General features: G+C 40.6%; 1 protein-coding gene across 2 annotated transcripts in view; it reads right to left on the reverse strand.

Annotated features, from left to right (window-relative positions):
• The window catches only part of ZEB1 (zinc finger E-box binding homeobox 1), a 253,319-nt gene that overhangs the window by 28,679 nt on the left and 205,475 nt on the right, over positions 1 to 19,165 (reverse strand). Inside the window, exons 6-9 of one of the 2 annotated variants that reach the window (XM_039523785.1) lie at positions 12,154 to 12,259; positions 8,638 to 10,448; positions 6,861 to 7,041; positions 33 to 2,488 (exon numbers count right to left, since the gene is read on the reverse strand). In XM_039523785.1, the coding sequence (XP_039379719.1) occupies positions 1,956 to 2,488; positions 6,861 to 7,041; positions 8,638 to 10,448; positions 12,154 to 12,259 (2,631 nt within the window). In that variant the 3' untranslated portion in view covers positions 33 to 1,955. Of the gene's footprint in view, positions 1 to 32; positions 2,489 to 6,860; positions 7,042 to 8,637; positions 10,449 to 12,153; positions 12,260 to 19,165 lie in introns of those variants that run through there. The other variant, XR_005593894.1, reaches the window with a different exon arrangement.

The following is a 19,165-nucleotide window of genomic DNA, read 5'->3' on the forward strand; positions in this document are numbered from 1 at the left end:
ACTGGAATAACGACAGTAAGTCAGGCTTGTTGACGCATTTTATTGTGAGATGGGGAGCCTGGTAAAAAACTAGAAAATGACCATGATGTAACAAGGAACTTAAAAATGAAGATTCAGATTTGTAACTTACATACATGAATACAGGAACAAATTGGCACGAAAATGTTAAACATTGTTCCCAACACTGTTTATAAGATTATTCTAATTTGGCTTCCTAAGGAAATGAGAGTTTTATGGTTAGGCTAATCTCTTAATAAAACTGCAGAGCATCATGCTATTAGTCACACAGTGAATTTCAAAATGTAAGAGCTTTATATTAAAAACTGGGTAAAGGTAAAATGAATTGATTGCAACTGTAAAATTAATACATTCCCATTTTAATTCTTCTGTTCTACAGTCCAAGGCAAGTATAAATGTTAACATAACACTGTTAAATCAAATCTCAATGCAAGAGAACCAATTGCATCTCTACTTTAAATCTTATCAACTTTCCAAATTTTCATACTAAAATATATTATTGTATTAATACAAACTACAGTATTATACACTACACTGTGTAATAAATAAAGAAATATAAAAATAAGACACATAAATATAAAAGTTTTCTAAAACTAAAAAGGTACATATGTCAGTAAGAAGGGTATTAATACTGCCAGGTTTGAAGACATACAGTACAAAATGTTGCACAGATCTATAAACTAAAAGAAATAAAATAATACTGATAGGTAAAAATCAGCTAACATTGTTAATAAATGGGGTCCATAATAACTAACATTTGGAAACACTTATGAGCCAGATAACATGTCATGTATGTGTCTGAAATTAAAGTAAACCAATAAAGCAGATTAGAAATTTTCCCTTGTAATTATTGTAGAGAATTCTGCAAATTAGATACCAACCAAACATAATACTGAAGAATTAAATAATGAAATGTACCAGTGTTCTTACTTCTTGGATGGTTGAGTGTTCCCCCACCCCTACCATGATTTAGTTTAGAAGTTTGATACAAATTAACAAATGCTAGTTATTGTAGGCCACACATTAGATAAAGGCTGGTCAGAGCCTTTATAATACTGATAAATGGCACTTACAGCACACAGGTCTTGCATAAGGCCAAAGGAGATACAAAGCTTCATATCATATCCTTCATATTGTTACTACATACTCAAAACACAATTACAAACACTGATTTTTGACAACTTTGCTGTCCTTACCAGTATTAACACTGTTAGTCCCTGCAATCAGAACTCAACAACAATCTTTTCAACTACATTTTTAACCACATGAGTAAGAAACTTCAGTTCTTCTATCAGCTGCTTTCTTAAGGCTAACAATACACTTTAAATGATAATATGCTCTACTACAACATCTAATGTTATAATTGCTACCTTCTAGGTTGAATTTACAAAGGTAGTCTAGCACTGTTTGGAACTGCATTATACTTTTCTGCGAAAGGGAATTCTGTAGTGCAGAAGTTCTCACATTTTCTAAACATAATAAAATACTGAAGCGGATTTAGCAAATGTTTTCCGGATAAAAAAAAAATCATATAAATCTCTCCCAATTGTACAGCTTAAAATTAATCAACATAAGAATGAAAATTAATACTGATAAAACAAATGATGCCAGATGCTTGTCTAATAAATCAGGTTTCCTACAACCTGTTAAATCTTTGCTTCCAGAGTCACTGTATTTTTCTAATCTGCTTCATGTTACAAACTTGTTCCTAACTTTGAAAACTGCATGAAAAATTACTAGGTTTGAGGTTCAGGCACACCTGGATTTTTTTTTTCTCATTTTCTTATTTTACTATAATTTTTTTATTTTATTTTTTTACACAGTAGTGAACAGAAATCACAGTATGCAGACTACTGTGTTTCTATGTTAAGCATATATAGTATAGAACAAACTTCATTACCAATTAGTTGTTTTCCTTATAGAAAAAAAACTATTAGTTAAGCTTTGTTTGTTTTTTCTGACACCCGCTCATCATTCTGTATAGCTTCTTGTTCTACATTGCTCACTTGATTTACAGCTTCTTCATTCTTCATGTTACCTTCAATTTTCCTTTCTTCCTCCTCTACTTCTTGTAGTTTTCCACATTCTTTTTCTTCCTGAAGTTCTTCCATCTCTTTGTCCTCCTCTTCCTCTTCCTCTTTTTCACTGTCTTCCTCTTCTTCCCTCGTTAAACTTTCTCTCTCATCTGAGTCGATCTGCGATGGAGATGCTCTGGCACCAGCATGCTCATTATTTAGGACTTCTTGTCCTGTCTCTTCCTGTTCTGTGCTATCACGCTCTTCTGCTTCTCTTTTGCAATAAGAGTAGCGATGATTCATGTGCTGAGAATAAGACCCAGAGTGTGAAAAACGCTTTCCACATTTGTCACATTGATAGGGCTTTTCTCCAGAATGCAGTCGCATGTGTTCAATCAAATGGTGTTTGTGTTTAAATGCCTTTTTACAGATTCCACACTCATGAGGTCTTTTACCTAAAAATAAGAAGCAAATATTTGTAACTTTAGTTTACACACTTTAGTTGTTATTACTGGTTTCCATATCATCTATGGTTGGTGGAGACTATTTGTTGAAAAGCAGCGGTTTCACATTTGGATTTTGGTTCAACTGTTGGAAGATTTATTAAGAAGGTGTTCTTTTCTTAGGGTCATTAAGGTTGGGGTTTTCAAAGGAGCCTAAGAACATAACATAAGATCGGCCATACTGGGTCGGACCAATGGTCCATCTAGCCCAGTATCCTGTCTTCCAACAGTGGCCAATACCAGGTACTTCAGAAGGAATGAACAGAACAGGTAATCATCAAGTGATCCATCCCATCTTCCACTCCCAGCTTTTGGCTAACAGAGGCTAGGGACACTCTGAGCATGGTGTTGCATCCCTGACCATCCTGGCTAAAAGCCGTTGATGGACCTCCATGAACTTATTGAACCCTGTTATAAATTTGGCCTTCATAACATCCCTTGGTAACGAGTTCCACAGGTTGACTGGGTGTTGTGTGAAGAAGTACTTCCTTTTGTTTGTTTTAAACTTGAAGCCTTTTAATTTCATTGGGTGACTCCAAGTTCTTGTGTTATGTGAAGGAGTAAATAACACTTCCTTATTCACTTTCTCCACACCAGTCAAGATTTTATAGATCTCTATCACATCCCCTCTTTGTTGTTTCTTTTCCAAGCTGAAAAGTCCAAGTCTTTTTAATCTCTCCTCATATAGAAGCTATTCCATATCCCTAATGATTTCTGTTGTCCTTCTCTGCACCTTTTCCAATTCTAATATCTTTTTTTGAGATGAAGAAATCAGATCTGCATGCAGTATTCAAGATGTGGGCATACCATGGATTTATATAGTGGCATTATGGTATTTTCTGTCTTATTATCTATCCCTTTCCTAATGTTTCCTAACATTGTTGATTTTTTTGAACTATCCACGCTGTGTTGAACATCTCTTACTTGCATGGTAACAGTGAATTTAGACCCTATCGTTTATGTATAGTTGGGATTATGTTTTCCAATATGCATTACTTTGCATTTATCAACACTGAATTTCATCTGCCATTTTGTTGTCTAGGCACCCAGTTTTGTGAGATTCCTTTGTAACGCTTGCAGTCTGCTTTGGAGTTAACTGGACTTAACCCATTTCCCATTGAATTTCAGCCTAAATTTTAGGCTGAAAGTAGGATTTAACAAATCAAAGTAATAATAAATGTAAATAAACCCATCCAAAGTTCTGAGTGAATATGACATATATCTCAAGGTCAGAAGCTTGTGTATAAAGACTTATTTTCTGCACTCAATGAATCAGTCTTCCTTTTGTGATGAGACTATCAGGAGACTGTATGGCCTGCCCATGGTAGGAAGAGAATGGAGACAGGTCTGTAGAGAACAACTCTAGGCCAGTTGTATAGCTAACTCAACGGAACTACACCGCTACCTTGATATAACGCCACTCGATATAACACGAATTTGGATATAACGCAGTAAAGTAGTGCTCCGGGGGTGGGGGAGAGACAGGGCTGCGCACTCCGGTGGACCAAAGCAAGTTCAATATAACACGGTTTCACCTATAACGCGGTAAGATTTTTTGGCTCCCAAGGACAGCGTTATATCAAGGTAGAGGTGTATAAAGATCCACATTGATAACTAAAACCGTATTCCAAAAAAGATGATAAAAAACATTAGAAAACTGCAACACTTATCAACCCTATTTTTCCATTCTAACAAAGGGCAGACTCAGCACCATCGTCCACGGCATGCTCAGGCCCCAATTTGGCAAAGCAATTAAGCATGTGCTTAACTTTAAGCACACATTTGAATCTCACTGACTTAATCACATGCTTAAATCCATTTAACTCCTTTGTTGAACTGTGTGAATTGAATTTCTTGAATTTCTACATAGCTGAATAATTTGAGAACAAGAATGGCTGTCTTAAAGAAACATCTTCACCCCTCAAAAACAGATTTGATGGGAAAAGGCAAAAAATAAAACAAGAAAAAAATAAGAAAAGAAAAAAGACTGAATTAGTCTAAAAAAAACTGATCAAGATCATGCCTGGTAAACAAGAACAGTGTAAGATCAGAAATCAATGACCCAAAACTGGTGGGTCTGAAATTAGGCCTATTGGTGGACAAAATAATGAGAGGATGGACTATTCTGCCCATCAGTCCCTTTTGGGGTCTTTAAAATAAAGAAGACTGAGAGAAAGCGAAGGGAGGCGAAGGAGCGAGCCTCACCATGATGGCTGCCACACCCACTGTCTCCTGGGACCCTGGGATCCAGTGTAAAATCATTGTGTCTTGGTTGTCCTGATCCGAAGAGATGTCCTGACCAGACCAAACCATAAAAGGGCTCCACCTCCACTCACTGGCTCTGGTGAATCCCAAACACAACCTGGTATGTGAGACTTTGTCACCTCTTTCCCCCATGTCTCCTTTTCCTTCCCCACCTTATTTCTTCTCCTTCCCCTTTTGCATTCTGTCTAATAAAAATCGGGTTCAATGAGCCAAGAATGTATATTTTGCAACACTGCTGTAAGCCTCTGAGCAAAAGAGGCAGCTAAAGGCAATGCCCCCGAAACAGCCCAATGCTGATACGAGTTTGCCAGGTCTCAGAGTGACTGATAAGAGCATGTGCTGTGCCTGTGTTTTTCCAGCAGTGAGGATGCAAGTGAAAGCCAATACCAGAGACAGAAGTTGTGTTTTCTATCTTCTCTGTTCTTTTCTTTCCCCTCTTTTTTTCCCCTCTCTCTCTCTCTCTGTCTTGTTTTGTCTTCTAGGAAATGGAATTGGACTTCAGCAACAAAAACAGTAACAATTGCTCCAGCCATTCCAACTAAATTCTCTCTTCCAAAAAGGACAGTTATCATTATCTTTGATACCATCTAAGAGACTGTCAAGTTACTCCCCGCCCCCCTCTTTTTAAAGACTGTCCCCAGCTAAAGGGAAAGGGAACAAGGGATGTGGTTAAAATGAAAGCCTTACTTATTTCTTTACATTTCAAATGCTTTAACTGTTTTTCTTCTTTTTCTGCATCTTGAATAAAAGATTTAAATGATTTGTAATGGTGTCTGCCATGGGACTAAGCAGGCTGAGGTCTCTGTACCCCAACACTTCTTTAAAACTGTTTAATATTGCAGTTTCAGAGTCATGTTAACACCTTTGACTCTTTGGGCCTATATATTCCATCTAAATTAATACAACAGAATCCAGTAACATTAGTTTGGTTTCAGTATGCAAAAACTCACAATTAAATAGAGTAGAAATTAGGCAAAGCAAGTTTGTATAGGCCTAGCCTTGACATGAAAGATGCAGACAAATGGCAGTTTTCTGATCACAGTACACAGAAGAGCAATGACTTCAGTGTCTAGTACTGCCAAACAAGCACTTTTCCTGAGCTCTGTACTTAATTAAAAAGTAAAATAGAAAACTAGTTGTTCTAAAAAAGGAAAAACTAACACGCTAAACTTCTAGGAAAGCAAAGCGGGGAAGAATATATATTTTGTTGAGAAACACACTCTGAGAAATTGAACTGAATGGGAAAGACTGAAAAGAAAATTAACAGAATTAATAGACAATACAGCAATAAGAACTAAACCTAATAGAGATTTTAAAAAAGAGGTATGCAGATAAACAGAGAAATAATACAGAGATCTAGACAATAAAAAAAGAAAAAAGCGTATGAAGACACACATATCAAAACATGTCTTTAATACACAAGATAGCAAAGACTAAAGTAAAAGAATGTAATAAATGACCAAAACCAGCCAGAACTGGAGTTGAAAGGAGGAACGCAGAGAAATAAAAATGAAAAAACTTAGGACTGCAACACTATTCTTTTTGTGAAAGATTCAAAGCTCATTGAAGACTCCCACTGATTTCCAAATGATTTGAGATTAGACTCTTAGATTGTAAAATGCCTGGGGGCAGGGACATTGTCTTTTAGTTGTATGTAAAGCATCCCATACGTATAAGGTGCTTTGTGAGTAAATAACAAATAATAATAATGAAGGCAGCAGTATGAGCTGGAAGGTGGGAAATGAGTCCCTGGTTAGAGGAGCTGTCAGATCATCATGACCATGACCCAGCTGGAGAAGAGATACCTGATCATTTAACGTTTTTGCATTAGTCCCTAAAAAAAACCAAAACATCCTGGAATTGCAACAAAAATTGAACAAACATAAAAAATGTAGGTTTACTGAAAAAGGTGTGCATTGAGCCATGATGATGAAAAAAGTTATTATTTTCTCCTCCACCCTTCAACCATGGACATATTACATGTTCTTTTTGAAGCATGGAATCCAATCAGAATTAAAATAAGGAAACTATTTTAAAAACTATATTTACTACTACATACCTGTGTGTTCATACTTATGTCTCAATAGTGAACTGCTCTTCTGGAATATTTTGTCACATAAATCACAAGCATACATCCCATTTTCTGTCTTTCTCATCTTCTTTTTGGGTGGTGTTGAATCAGAATCATTTTGATCTTCCACATTTGAGACTCCTTCTGAGCTAGTATCTTGCCTTTCATCCTAAAAAAATTTCAAAAAAATATTAAACCTAGTACAAATTCCATGGACACAGGAGGCGAGATTATAAATCAGATCCTGGAATTTTAGTTGTAATTTCACTTAATTTCAATAAATTGACCAACAACGTTGTTTAATTCTAACATTTACATAGCCAAGAAAATACTCTCTTTGTGACACTAACATTCCTGATCTATTATAACTAGAAGGCCTGGAAAACCAGTACTTAACAGAGTTGCAATGTTTGAGTTTCAAGATTTGGCTTCAGGCCAACCTTCAGAGGAGCACTGACAAACCAAGTAAGAGCTGGATAAGGGAGGGAAATGAGATTATAGAATGAAAAGGTACATAAAAGGGCATTGGGAATGTGGAAGACCAAGGATGATTCTAACAGTTTTTTACATCAAGGTACACCATCTGCATCTAAATGTTTCACCATTTTTATGGGAATTAAAATTATGCTAACATTAGAGTTCAATTCTGTAAAACTGGCTACTTTCCTTCCCATAATTCTGTTACAAATGTAACCTAAAGTAACTAGCCAGGGAATGCTAATATTCCATGAACAAAAACTGTACCTATAATACCATAATACTGTAATTGTAATTGTGATTCATCTGCTAAATTCCACTCTCAAGAAGCATAAAAGCATATTTTAATGATATCAGCAAGTCACAAAAAACACAAAAACTGTATTAGATTTTTGGCATCAGTTTTCAAATCCAAATAAAATATGTATTGGCTACCTCAGTATGCATGAGTGTAATATATAACAAACACACACATACCTTGTGGCAGTCCAAACCCAGGCTGACCAGTTTCCAACTGTACAGGAAAGAGTTTACATTAACTTCCATCACCCACTTACAAGGAGTCAACCAAGAAAAGATCTTATCCCTTGCATGTATCTTTTTTTTATTCTTCTCCGTTCCTACCTTAATAATTTGTGTACAACTATCAGTGGGATCGACTCTGATCACAAAGACATATATTGAGGTAGAAACAGAGCAGAGTACATAAACAACACATACAAGGGACAAGCACTTGCCCCATTTTCAATGAAAGTTTCATTTTCATTTTGTTTAAAGTTCCATTATGGTACAGGAAGAGTTCAGTTACCCACCAGATCAAGACTGTACTGGAGGGGAGCTGACAGGAAGGGCAAAATAGGAGGATAAAGATGTCCCATGCATCCTTTTTTTTGGGGGGGGGGGAGGGGAGGGGATAGGGAGCCAGCAAAGTATATGAGCCTGGTTACATTGTTTTTTAACCGGGGGTACGGGAATTCAGAAGTAGATGATATATCTATTATTTGGATTGAAAACTGGTCCTGAAAGTCTGACAACTATTAGTTTCTGTGTGTTGCCCTACTGTGTACCAGCTTGGCTTCAAAGGAATAAATGTTACCATTACTTCCATCACCCACTTATTAGGATGCAACCAAAATAAATATTATCAACAATTTAAATACTATTGTAACCAATTCTGGCTTTTTTTCTTTTCCCATTGAAGTGTTTCTTAGTTTGGTAAAAATAATGACCTGAATTATGCCACACCTCTACATATAGTACGTACAAGAATACACAGAGGCTTAGGTACCTGATTTCCGTTAGGTTGGGTCTGTTTTGGTGGTGTTTCTTGAACTGCAGGGCTAACTGTAGTTGAATATGTATAAGCCACCCGTGGAATCAGAATGGTTTGCTTATTGGCAGCTAGAGCTCTTAAGCATGGAACACTGTTCTGGTCAGCAATGGCAACAATTGTAGGTAACTGGGCAGTGACTGTAGGTATAGCAATATTTATGGGGTTGGCACTTGGTGGGATTACATTTACAACAGGATCAGAGTCTGTAATACTGCTGTCCTTTTGTGGTTCTTTTTTTGCACAAGTCAAGTTCAAAGGTTCTTCTTGGACAGAATAAACACTGTTCTGGTAAACACTAGTTATGGTAGATCTTTCCAATATTTCTCCATGTTGCTTTGGTAGTGAAAGGTCAAGAGGTTCTATTTGTGGCTCTTCTGGTACACCCTCTGTTGTGTACACATAACCCTGTGAATTTCTGGATGAAGAGAGGTTTAGTGGTGATGGGGATGGCGTATTACTTCGTGAACCATTCAGGGTCAATCCCACTGATAAAGTCTCAGACTTAATTATCTTGAGGGAGTTTTGTGACTCACTTGTGTTGTCGTGGGTTTCACTTGGATTTGTAGGTCCTGCTTGATTATCATTATCTGTAGGATTACTTAGTTTGCCCTGTTCAGGAGAAGATGGTCCAGAAGACTGTACAGAAATTTGTCCAGCTTGCATTTTTTCAAACCACTTTTTAACCACATCCAGTGGTAGGTTTACTGAATCAGCAATTTTTGAGAGCTCTTCTGCACTTGGTTGTGCATTTAATGCATAATATGCTTTTAGAAGAGATAAAAGATTTTTTAAAGGTGGCTGACCAGGAGATAAGTTGCTCTCCCCTGTTTCTGATAGAACAGGGGATTCAGACTTCTCAGCTTCTGTTTCACTGAGCTGAGGCAGCTGAGTGGGATTTTTTGGGTCATAGTGCTTTAATTCTTGAAGTGCATTAAGATCTCCTGGACAGTCATCACAAAGAAGGCAAGTGCTATCATTGGTCTCTCCTTCAAAGTTCTTATCTTTCTCAGACTTCACTGTAAGATCTTCTGGTAATTTTTCACTTTTGCAACTGTTTGTGGGAACAGAATTTTCTTTTTTCAGATTTTGTGGAACAACCTGAAGTTGACTAGGTGGCTCCAAACTGTAATTGATGATAATTTTGGTTGTCCCATCTTGATCAACCAAAGGAAGACTGATAGCTGAAATGAGGGAATGACCAGCTTGTTGTATGGATGCAGTGTTGATTGTTTCTTGTTCTTTGGATGCAAGATTAGTATGACTGTTTTCCAATACTTGCCTTATTACATTACCATCTACTGCCACTTTAAGTACATTTTGAATGTCACTTAAGTTGATGCTTATGGGAGATACCAGACCTACTGTTGGTAGAACAACAGCTTGTACCACACCCTGAGGAGAACTGGTTGCCTGTAATGGGCCACCACCACTAAAAACCCCATTTTGCAAAGGGGTTGAACAGTTGATTCCTGAAGCAACAACTATGGGCTTGAATTCATAATCCACAGGTTCAGTTTTAATTTGGTTAATGGGAAGTTGTTCTTGTAAGGGCTTGTTTTCTATCTTTTGCCGTATCTGTGGTCTCGCTGGGATACCTGGTGATGAGGAAAGGGAAGGGGAGGAGCACTGAGACGTCTTGAGCCCTGACCGTGCTCGACCATTCACAGGCATCAAACCAATACATTTCTTGCTGCTTATGTGTGAGCTATATGAACCAGAATGGGAAAAACGCTTCTTGCAGTTTGGGCATTCATATGGCTTCTCTCCTAAACAAAGATAAATGAGAGTCGATTAGGTTACAGTGCATATCTCCATCATACTAAATTAATAGGAAAACAATATCTCTCCTCTCAAATGGTCCCAGACATGACTTTGACAACAAACACTTTATACTCAATTAAACAATATAGAGAATTATGCCACCTTTGTTCCTGATCAGGCATTCCTTCCATGAATTTCAATGCAAATTGTGTGTGCACTAGAAATAAAAGATCAGGCCCCATATGGCCATGATAAATTCTAGCATTTCCCAAACCTTGGTGTAAGTGTCTAAACCCAGCATATGAATTGGCTTTATGCTTTATTGTAGACTTCATTACATTCCACCCAAATAATAACTTTGTTTCCATAGTAGCTAATATAAAGTACTTTAGAAAGTGATAAAGCAGGAGACTAAAACAACGACAAATCCAAAGAAAATAAGTGGCATAAACAAAATAAATGATGATGTAAGATCCTATACTTTTTTTCTATTGGAGTAAACACACATACACAAACACTATCTAGCCACCTATCTACACATAATTGTAATCAGCCAAATAGACACAAAGTAAAGGGACACAGGGCACACACAGAAGACATGCATGTGGTCTGATATCAGAGATAAACATCAGTTGTACAGCTTCCTTACAAACTAGCCAGCATAGTGGTCAAGCCCAGTGGTAGCAGTGACTTCTTAACATAGCTCTGCTGCTGAGGAAGAGAAAAGCTGGTAGTTCTGCCTCTTTTCAAGGAGAGAAGAGTGCCAGCACAGGCTCTTCCACCAACAGAGTCAGCATTGAAAGTGAGGAGATGAGACACAGGTGTTATTAGTTGGGAGAAGAAAAAAAAGTGAGGCACAGAACATGCACTCGGATGGGAAAAAGCAGAGCTTTCTTAAATGCCACTTTTTTGATTCAGATGGCAAAGCAGTAGAAAAGGTTAATGTGAAACCTTCATTTCTACTTCCTTTCTGTCTGTCTTCAATCGGTAAAGAAGAAGGGGAGAGGGAGAAATAGAGGATTTTTTTTAATGACCAAAATTAACCTTTGGAATTTCATACAGAATGGAACACTGACTGCTGAGATGACAATCTACAAAAATCTTGGGTATGATCGCATTCTTTGCTTGGGGCAGTATTTTATTGCTATTACCCTTGTATGGTGGTATACACAGGCACAGTAAGGTGGGTAACTGTCATATTTATTATTAATACTGTAAATTATTTGTTTCCAGTAGTGGCCACAACATGCTAGGTGTTCTACAAACACACAGAAAGAGGATATAATTGAAAAAGGTAAACAAGCAGAGGATAGAGGAAAGGTGTACAACAAAGAACAAGGGAAAGAGGTACAACATGCAAGAAAAGAGGTCATGGCAAAGGCTGTCCACTTTTTAAAATTAAAAATTGTATACATACACATAACATGAACAAAACATCCCCAAATTCCTTCTGACTATCTTTGCTTTGACACATGCCAGAACTCTAACACTACAGCTGAAGTTTTGCTTAACTGCCTCCGCTTAAAGCCACTTTTGCAAAGCCTCTTGAGTTGCACTGGGAGCACCTTGGGCACAGCTGAGTACTTGGGCCAGAATTTACAGTATCTCCAAGAACAAAATATAAACATTATATTTTAAACTTATAGTTAAAAAATTGCTTTCATGCCAAAGTCATAGAGTACACGGTATATCAAAACTTGGAATATTTACCACTGTGGATTCGTAGATGCTCCTTTAGGTGATGTTTGTATTTGAAAGCTTTTCCACATTCAGTGCACTTGAATTTTCGATTACCACTTGACTGAGTCACATGTCTCTGTAAGAGAAAACCTGAAATTCATTCAGAGTACAAAGGAGTTCAAATGTAATGAAAAAACAGCATAAGGAAAATTTCTAATTTCAGCACAGAAGTAATTCAAAACTGAATACAGTCAATCATCATTTTGAGGGACTGAGGGTTGTATGAGTTACTTATAAAAAAAAGAAACAGATCAGTGGTCAGGTTAGAAAACTGAGCCATATAAATAATTGGTGTAAATTTGGTACAGTTAAAAACAGATATTGCTCTCTATCCTAATTTTATGTAAGGGGAATATGGCCAGGTTACGTGCCTAAGAAATTTAGTAAGATATTCCCTTTTCTGTTTGTAAAAATCATCCACAGGATATGGAATACAAGAAAGAAACATTAAAGCATCTAGAGACAGTTTAAAATTTAATCAGTTGACTTGATTTTTCCATTTACATGCTTCCAGCTCTTACTGTTGGCCTTAGATTCTTTATGTAATGGCACCACAGGATTGCTGAAGAGAAGCTGGTTCAGTAACAACAAAGGCACTCTCAGTCACAGTTTATTCTCAAAAGAAATGCAAAAAATTTACATTAAAATATGCAATATAATAAATGGATTCCTCAGACACCTAATATTTGTTAACAATTGTGATGAAGTCACTTAGCTATCTTTTTGTTATGTCTTGTCTTGTGAGAACATTTATTACGAATTTGAAGTATTTTAACCATTTTAGCCTTATTTACATTACAATTCTTTTAAAGTAGCATAGGCCAAGAAAGATAAGTTTAAATAAATACACCTTTATTTTAGTATAAATAGTTTATATGTACAAATGTATATATTTAAACACTGACCAAGTATATTATTTTTGAAAGTATAGTCAGAGGTGTTTAATTCTCAATACAGAGGCGAGAGAGAAAGGAACATTTACTGCTAGAGCAAATTGAGTTAGTTTAGTATATAAAAATATATTTGCAACAAACTTAATTTTAAATAAAGCTGTCTATGAAAAATGAGACCACTGATGCTCTACCACAGGGGTGGAGGAACGTTTTGGCCTGAGGGCCACATCTGGGTATGGAAATTGTATGATGGGCCATGAATGTTGACAAAATTGGGGTTAGGGTGCAGGAGGGGGTGAGGTCTCTGGCTGGGGGTGCGGTCTCTGGAGTGGGACCAGAAATGAGGAGTTCAGGGTGTGGGAGGGAGCTCCGGGCCGGGGTGCAGGGGCGGGGGGAGCGTGCGGGCTCTGGGGATGAGGGATTTGGGGTATAGGTGGGTGCTCCAGGCTGGGACCAAGGGGTTAGGAAGGCGGGAGGGGGATCAGGGCTGGGGAGGGGGGGGGGGCCCGGGGGATGAGGGATCTGGCTGGGGGTGCGAGCTCTGGGGTGGGGCCAGAAAAAGGGAGTTCATGGTGTCGGATGAGTCTCTGGGGTGGGACAGGGGGTTGGGGTGCGGGAGAGGGACCTCGGCTGGGGCAGGGGGTTGAGGCACAGGAGGCAGTCAAGGGTGCAGGCTCCGGGTGGCACTTACTTTAAGCAGCTCCTGGAAGCAGCGGCATGTCCCCCCTCCAGCCCCGATGCGGAGGTGTGGCCAGGTGGCTCTGCATGCTGCCCTGTCCACAGGCACTGCCCCTGCAGCTCCTATTAGCCGCAGTTCTCGGCCAATGTTAGCTGCAGGGGTGGCTCTTGGGGCAGGGGCAGTATGCGGAGCCCCCGGCTGTCCCTAAACGTAGGAGCTGGAGCAGGGGGGACAGGGCTGCTGCTTCCAGGAGCCTCGGCACACACGTGCGGAGCGGCCTGGCTGGAGCGCGGGAGCAGGGCAAGCCCCGGATCCCGCTCCCCAGTGGGAGCTTGAGGGCTGGATGCGGCCCACAGGCTGTAGTTTGCCCACCCCTGCTCTACCACCATTTGGATGCAGCTGTATGTTTTGCTAGCAACTGTACAAGATATTCTATTTGAGGCTCCACAATACTATTTTACACTTTTTTGTTTCTCTGCCCTTGATTCTTTGCAAATACTGGCAGACGACACTTTAGCTTTAAAGAAGGATGTGGAAATACTGGAAAGAGTTTAAAGGAGAGCCACAAAAATGATCTAGAGGCTGGAAAACAAGCCTCACAATGTGAAGCTTAAGGTGCTCAACCTCCTCAGCTTATTGAAGAGAAATATGAGAGGTAATTTGATTACTGTGTATAGTTACTTACAAATGGTAAAGGATAGTGGTAGGCTTTTCAATTTTGTTGATAAAGGGACATCAAAATCCAATGGCTGAAAATGAAAGTTGGACAAATTCAACTTTGAGATAAGATGCAATTTCCTAGCAGCGGGGTAAACATTGGAACTGTTTACCTGGGGAGGTACTGAACTCACCACTCCTTGGAATCTTTAAATTAAGATTAGGTATTTTCTCCAGCCTGTGTGTGTAATAGGGGTCTTGGGGTCAGGCTGGATGGCTGTGGTAGTCCCATGCAGCCTTGGAAACTGTGAATCTATGAATCCTCTTCTTCAAACTCTTCCTTCATGGGCCTTTGAGAGAGTGTGATTGCCTGCATTGCACTCGGCAGGCTCATAGCATTTGTAGTTCTGTATCGTGATAATGGCTATAACATATTTTAATCTCATGCTTCAAGGCTTCAGCTGGTCATCTGTGGCCTCAGTCCCATTAAGAATAGCAGCTGTTTTGAAAAAGGAAAGTTCTTTGTGGAATCCTCCGTAGAAGAAGAAATGGTTACTTACTGTAACTGTGGTTCTTTGAGATGTGATGCAGACGTGTATTCCAAGTAAAGGTGTGTGCCTTCCCCATGTGTCAGAGCCAGAGCCTCTTGCTTAGCAGTACCTGTAGTGGGGTGGTGCTCCCGCCTCATGCCTGTAGCCCCTCCCCTGGCTATATGAGGGGCTAGAGGCTGGGTCATGGAATACACATGTGAAACACATCTCGAAGAACCATACTAAGTAACTGTTTCTTCTTCTTCAAGTAGATGCAGATGTGTATTCCAAGTAGATGACTGGCGAGCAGTACCCCCATTTGGAGGCAGGGCTTGAAGTCTTCCTAAGGATTGCAGGACCATTCTTTTGGCATTAGCGTCCACGCTGGAAGAAGCAGTGATTGTGTAATGGTCAAATGGTGCTCTCATCAAATGAGCCCATATCTGCCGAGGAGGTGTGGCCAACACTATCTCATAAGCAGTCTTGATGCAATTTGTTATCAATTTAGAGATAGTCTTGGTGGAGACCACTTGTCCCTTCATGTAGTCTGCATACAATAAGAACAGGCAAGGCAAAGCAAAGCATGAAACTGTTCAGTTCTGCTTAGAGAGAAGGCTAGATGGTGTCTAATGGCTAATGGAGGAGTCCTTTCAGAAATCTTATCACAATGGTATCGGAGAAAACAGATTTCCCTTGGGTAGGTGGATGAAATGCCAATATTGCTTCCACATGCACTCTCAGAGAATTGAGTGCTAGGCCCGAGTCCTGATGGCGTAACAGGTACTCCAAGATGTCCTGGATGGGTCCTATGGGCCAAGGACTGCATACAGTAGAGTTGACTTCCAGCTGCAGGGGAAAGAGTCAGAGAGGGAGCCTGGACTGAGTTCCATTTTTTCCATGTTGCAAAGAGGTAGAATGTAGGGATGTCTCATGTTGCAAACACCATCTGAAGGACCTCTGACTTTAGGGACCACTTGTGGCTTGGGGAAAAAATCCTGCTGAAATGATCTTCAAGACAATTCTGGACCTCTGGTAAGTAGACAGCTATCAGGGTGATGTCCTCTTTGATACAGAACTGCCACAGACTGACTGCCTCCAAGCAGAGTGCTCTGGAGCGAGTTCCCCCTTGTGTCTTCACACAGGACATCACAGTGGTATGGCCCATGAGTGTGTGAACCACTGAATGCCTATTCGGTCCCAGAAGGCATACCATGATGTGGTATGTAGAATGTATATTTTTGGTGCTGAGACATGGGAAAAAATGCCTGCTTGTCTGGTAAGGAAAGAAAACAGCCAAGTAAAAAGCTGAGCCAGCAATGTGACCAGGCGAAAAGCCGAGCCAGCAATCCAATAAGGTAAACAACTGAGTTAGCAAACCAATCTTAGTGCTAGGCAGCAAAAGTGTTGAATACGTGGAGATTGAGGATGGGCCTGATCCCACCCTTGGATTTTGGTATCAGGAAATACTGGAAGTAGAACCCAGCACTGCAGTGTTCTCACACAACCTCCTCCATCCCTCCCAACACTATCAGAGAGCTGACCTGTTCAAAGAGCAGTATCTCATGAGAAGTGGGGGAGGGGGACAATAGGGGTTTGGAGAGGAATTGGATGGTGTAGCCCATCTGAAAGTGTCTAGGATCCCGCTGTTGGACATTATCAAGACCCAGGCACTGTAAAAGTGAGCCAGCCTACCCCTAAAGGAATAGGGGGATGATGAGGAAGGAAGAACAACTGGAACAAAGTTCTGGCCTAATGAGTCAAAATGGGTGTTTAGCAGGTGCTGAAGGAAGATGCACAGAGGGGCCAGGCCCCGAGCTTGAGTGCTTCCTCTTGAGTGCTTCCCATTTTCCTGGGGTAATCTCGCTGTCTTTGGGGGAAGGGCTGCACAAAGAGGTGTTGCAGCCTCTATCACTGCTGCTCCTGTGCACCATAATGGTGTCTCTGTGTGTGTGTTGTATACACCCCCAGGGACCTTAAGGTGGCCCTCAAATCCTTGAAGGAATTCATCAGTCTTATCCGAAAACAAGGGTTGGCCATTGAACGGCAAATCCTCAGTTGCTTGCCAGTATAATCTCAGAGATCTTAAATCCAGGAAGCTCTCCTCACAGTAACTGTGGAGGCCACAGCCCTTGCCGAAGTGTCCTCCACCTCAAGTGCAGATTGCAATAAAGTTTTTGCCATCAAACTGCCCTCAGTGACAAACACAAAATTCATCCCAGGAGGCCTTGGGTAAACTGTTCCTCAAACTTGGCCAAAACCAACTAATTGAGGAAGTCATATATGGCCAGCAGGGCTTGTTGGTTCGCAATCCTCATCTGAAGTGACTATGAGGTGTATATCTTCCTACCTAAAAGATCTAGGCGCTTCAAGTCTCTGTCTTTGGGGGAGGACTTGAATCTGCCCTGCCAGACACTGTCATTCACTGCTGTGACTACCAGGAGGTTGGGGCCAGATGGGAATAAAATCCCTTGTATCCCTGTACTGCAACAAAATAGTGCTTCTCCAAGCACTTGGCCGCCAATAGTACTCCAAAGAGCGCTCGCAGGCTCATTAATCAGAAGGGCCACTCTCCCAGGGACAGAGGGTTGGAGAATGTTTGAGAGTTTATGAATATTCTCCTGGAGAAACTCTACCTGAATACCCAGGGATGAGGCCACCCAACATAACAGGTTCTAGTATACAGTAGAACCTCAAAGATATGAACATCAGCATTATGGACTGACCAGTTAATCAGACATCATGTGAAACTGGAAGTAATTAATAAGAAAGCAGCAGACACCCAAAAAAGAAAAAAAAAGCAAATACTGTACGGTGCCTGTATTGCATCTTAAAAGGTAAGTGGCTGCCTGTTCCCACCCCCACGCACAGGGCAGCCACTTACAGCGAAATGCTGGGTCTGCCAGCCCAAGGCAGCCGGAGCCAGCAGAGCAGGAGCAGGGCTGGGGTCTATGCAACTTTCACACACATACCCCCACCCCACCACCGGGAAGGGGACATGCTGTTTTTATCTCCCCTCCCCCCTGGCTGGGAGGGGACACACATTTTTTACCCCCCTTCTCCTGGGAGGGGGACATGCTGTTTCCACACACACCCACCCCTGCTGGGAGGGGGACAAGCTTGCAAACTCATGCTGGTGCTGAGTAGGGAGCTCAGCTGCTGCTGAAACCTGGCCTGGAGTGTCAGCTGCTGGTTCTGGAGCCCCAGTTGCGGGATTTGGAGCCCGAACTGCACTTTATTCAGAGTTATGAACATTTCATAGTTATGGACAACCTCCATTCCTGAGGTGTCTGTAACTCTGATTTTCTACTGTACTTTGAAGTCCTCTAGGATAGAAGGGGATGACAAACCATGCAACACCACATTGTGTGGGGGCGAGGCTGAAGCTGAGGCTGTTGGTTGGATTATGGGGAAGTCCTGCTACTAGGGCAGCATCTCTGGATGAGGAAACTCTGGTGGCTCCATGGGATGTGGAGCAGACAAAGTGTTTCTCAGTTTATGCTACTTGAAAATTTATCATCATTTGTACCAGAGTTGGTTCTGGATTTAACTAAAGCCCAGGAAGGAAATGTTCCTAAGTTTGTGTTTGCTAGGGAGAATGACATTGTTGCCTCCAGTTACTGTCATAACTAAATCCCAGGGACCAGGTGATTCTGGTGCTTCTATTTTGCCTGTTGCTAGTGTGTTGCTAAGTAAAGATATGGCAACTCTGTTTAAGCAGGTTGATATCATGGCCAGGGCACAAGAAGAGCATGAAGGTGATTTAACCATGTTACCCACTGACGGTGTGGAAACTAGTAACAAGAAGGGCTGCAAAGGGGGAGAGAATCATGGAATATCAGGGTTGGAAGGGACCTCAGGAGATCATCTAGTCTAACCCCTACTCAAAGCAGGACCAATCCCCAAACAGATTTTTGCCCCAGATCTGTAAATGGCCCCCTCAAGGACTGAACTCACAACCCTGGGTTTAGTGGGCCAATGCTCAAAACACTGAGCTATCCCTCCTCCCTCTCTCTTTAACTGTGGAGTCTAAAGCTTGCATAAAGGGGATTTGGGTGAAAATTCTCTTAATGTGCCAAAGGTGATTCTGGATTTAAGTGAAACCCAGAAAGAGTCTGCTGTTTTCCTTTAGAGCAAGCCCTAGGTGAAGAGGATAAGGGCAGAATTTCTGTGAAAAAATGAACTGTTGCTTAAATAAGCGCCTAAGGAGAAGAATCCCCATGGTA

Source organism: Mauremys reevesii, linkage group 2, assembly GCF_016161935.1.
Source record: "Mauremys reevesii isolate NIE-2019 linkage group 2, ASM1616193v1, whole genome shotgun sequence".
Lineage (NCBI taxonomy): Eukaryota > Metazoa > Chordata > Testudines > Geoemydidae > Mauremys > Mauremys reevesii.